The sequence below is a fragment of the Asparagus officinalis genome, chromosome 8, assembly GCF_001876935.1.
Source record: "Asparagus officinalis chromosome 8, Aspof.V1, whole genome shotgun sequence".
In the NCBI taxonomy this organism is placed as follows: Eukaryota; Viridiplantae; Streptophyta; class Magnoliopsida; order Asparagales; family Asparagaceae; genus Asparagus; species Asparagus officinalis.
Window position 1 is genome coordinate 122,467,957 of NC_033801.1, and position 3,405 is coordinate 122,471,361.

The window sequence follows — 3,405 nt, forward strand, 5'->3', positions numbered from 1 at the left end:
TGCAAAAAAAAATTATTTTCTCTTTTTTATTTTTATTCTATTTTTATCAATTTAAATAATCATAATATTCGAATTATTTTCTCTTTTTTATTTTTATTCTATTTTTATCAATTTAAATAATCATAATATTCGACCACGTGCATTACACGTGCAATCTAACTAGTATTTTAAAATTCATCAATTACAGAACATTCTATGAACTTTTTAGGAGTTGTAACAAACTCCTAACAACATTTTTTATTACTAAACACTCCTGAATTAGGAGTTATTGCATATAACCCTGTAAACTATTTTATTTTACTAAATCTTAATTAAAAATTATCTTTTAATCTTCGTGTTAGTATCATCAATTCTAATGTGCCCCTAGTAAGCATAGCACAAAAGAAAAGTCAAAAAAATTTCTTCTAAGTCTTACGCCATCACCGACCCCCTCCTCCTCACCACCGCCCGAAAGCGCCGCCGCCCAAGCTCGGCCAAGCCCTCGACGTCCCCGTTCAGCGTCGCCGCCGTCCCCTTGCCCTAGCCATCACCTCCCCTCCTCCTCTCCAGCTCCCGAGATCGCCGCCGCTGAGCGTCGCCGCCGGGTCAGCGCCGTCTACTCCTCCTCGCCATCGAACTCACCCCTCGTCATCAGCCACGCCTCCGATGGCATTTGAGCTCAGCCCTCAGGTTCATCGCCGCCTCCGGAGCTCGACCAAGCCCTCGACGTCTGCCCTCATGGCTTCGAACAAATTGAAAGAGTCGACGTCTTCGAATTCTTCAAAATCAAAGCCTACCTCTTCTAAATGCAATAATCCTCCAACTTCGTAAGTAATTTGCCATGATATATTTAATTTTTAACTCTTTCTGAATTATAATTTTTGTTGTAAGCCATGATGTATAATGTTTGTGTTAATAAACTTGTTAATATGCGTCTTAATTTGCCCAAATATATTTAATTTTTAACTCTTTCTGAATTATAATTTTCTTGTAGGGCTAAGATAACACACTTGAGAATTCCGGCCAATTTGTGTTATTTTCGAGATTTAATTGATAAGCGAATAAAATTAGATGAAAGACACATAAAAGCCCTACAGACGACACCTTTTCACAGCTTTCTCAATATACCCACATCCTTGAGCAATGAGCAAATAGCAATTGATTGCTTGATTCAAAATTTTAATCCTGATAAATGCTCATTCATGATTGGGAATAAAAATTGTGTGTTCGGTATAGATGATATTCACCGAATTACCGGATTGCCAAAGGAGGGAATTCCGATAAAAATGAGTGGGGCAGCGGCTAATACAATCTACACCTATTTTGTAAAGAATTATAAGAAAGCCGATGAGGAAAAGAAGGCGGTGATTTCGGGGAAGCGCGATAGAATGGCCGAGATGATTGTAGATATGATTAATGAAGACCCTATAATATGTGTGAAACTTATTGTGGCTTTCATTATCGGCTTCATATTATGCCCGCGGACATGTAAGACATGTCCCTTGTGGGCGTTTAGATATGCGGAGCAGTTATCAACTTTGCATAAATATAATTGGTGCCATGCGGTGTTCACTCTTCTTTGCAAAGAGATGAGTAAATCAAAGAAGTCTCTTAGTATGCGGGAATTAGGTCAGCGCTCAAATGCCGGGTACATGGGTGGTTTTTCCTCCGTTTTACTGGTGAGTTACATGAACATTATTTTGTATATCTTCCCGTATTGATAATGATTATTGTTTATGCACATGCTAATGTGTAGTTTCTTTTTTGTAGGTTTGGTTTTATGAAAAAGTAGGGGAATTAGAGTACACTTCAGATATTGAAAGGTTACCGCCGCTCTTTTGTGTGAAGAGTACTGGAAAGTGGAGGAGGACTACTATGAACAAATTATATAGAGTCCCGAAGTTGGTTACGGATAATGGCCAAGAGAATACTCCTCTTATTCATACGGCATCGCCAATAGTATTTGTACATATCGTTGCTCTAATAGTTCATTATTTTATGTCCCTTTTGTTAGTATCTATGTTTGCAACTATAGTATACGTACTAATACTAGCTTTTTTTGGTCAAATAGGAATCAAGGAAAGCTGAATTAATTTTCTTAATTGCGGAGAAGACGTACGAGTTGAATGAGCTCACTACAGAATTACGAGAATTAGAAGAGCGTGGTGCTAGATGCTAAAAAAAAACCAAGGAGAAAGAGGATGACAGAAATGTAACTGAAGAAAAAAAAATCAAAGAGGATATGGAAGCTAAGGAATATGAGAATTTGGAAGGAACTGCGGAAGCCGATTTATGTGATGACTTTGTGATGAGCCCAAGAGACATGAGAATTTTAGAAGATGCTCGGTGAGTTTAGTTTTTTAAATTTTCTTGCAATTTTAATTTTTATATTTTCCATATAATTCTTGTGTAACTCTTTGTTAATTATATGCCTTCTCGACTCTATAGAGATGTTTCTCAAAAAGATGAAGGTGGTAATGAGAATAACAGAGAAACGCCATCTATCAAACGGGCTGTCGGAAAGAGGGAGAGGAAGGATGGACCCTCTGTTACTTCACCTTATATGCATCTAGATCAACCAAAGGAATGCACAAAGAAGAGACGTGTCATCCAGATATTGGATAGTCCTGATGGGAAAAAAAAAGTACAAAAATGAAGAAGGCTTCATACCTACATCTAGAGACTATCCAGGTAAGGCACTGGCGTGCGGTTTGATTATATGAGAAAAATTAATTGAAGACTTTCTACAATCGAGAATGAACAGTGTAACTGTTAGCTGACTTATTCTAATAATAATTCTTTGAAATTTACTTAATTCTAGTAGGCATTTTCACAATGTACTTAGCATATAGTGATACGTACATTTTGGAAGTTGTGGCCGAAGCAAGGCGTATCGTCGCTTAGATGCTATTATACTTTAACGGTGAGCGTGAACTCAGTGACGATGTAGGTTTCTAAACAATTGTGTTATTGATTGTTTCTGATGTTGTATATAAAATAATTTTATATTAAACTATTTTATTCATTCAGTAATTTTTGTAGGTGATCGATGCATTTGGTTTTATTTCGGCCTTTGTAACAAGATTGAAAACAAGTGATAGTTTATGATTCGGAAATGATACATGTCACAAGACCTTGGCTTGTTGGCAGTAAGTTTATCTGTTTTTTCACTAATGTTGATATTGATTAGTAATGTTATCCCACAATGTGACATTTATGTGGCATCTTTTAGAGGCATTTCTAGAAGAAATCTTGAAATGGTGGCAAAACGAATGAAGAAAAATGTTTTCTTCCAAGCAGAAGTTCTTTGGGACTGTGTGACAAAGATTCTGATCCGATTGTCAGCTCCGACATTGGCACCTGTAGATGTTAGTGAGAGAGCGAGACAAAATTCTATCACTATCCTCACATCAACCCCTCCCCCAT

At 37.1% G+C, this 3,405-nt stretch overlaps 1 protein-coding gene across 2 annotated transcripts; it reads left to right on the forward strand.

Moving 5' to 3' along the window:
• On the forward strand, positions 423 to 2,637 carry LOC109820330. Of its 2 annotated transcripts, none has more exons than XR_002241810.1 (3): positions 423 to 1,944; positions 2,051 to 2,325; positions 2,428 to 2,637. XR_002241810.1 is itself a non-coding variant. In XM_020386458.1 (3 exons), the coding sequence occupies exons 1-3, from the start codon at positions 1,182 to 1,184 to the stop codon at positions 2,156 to 2,158; spliced, it is 780 nt and encodes a 259-aa protein (XP_020242047.1). In that variant the 5' UTR covers positions 423 to 1,181; the 3' UTR covers positions 2,159 to 2,210. The 2 variants fall into 2 exon arrangements, 1 of the variants encoding a protein (XP_020242047.1); XM_020386458.1 differs by lacking the exon at positions 2,428 to 2,637 and having other exon boundaries at positions 423 to 1,658; positions 1,750 to 1,944; positions 2,051 to 2,210.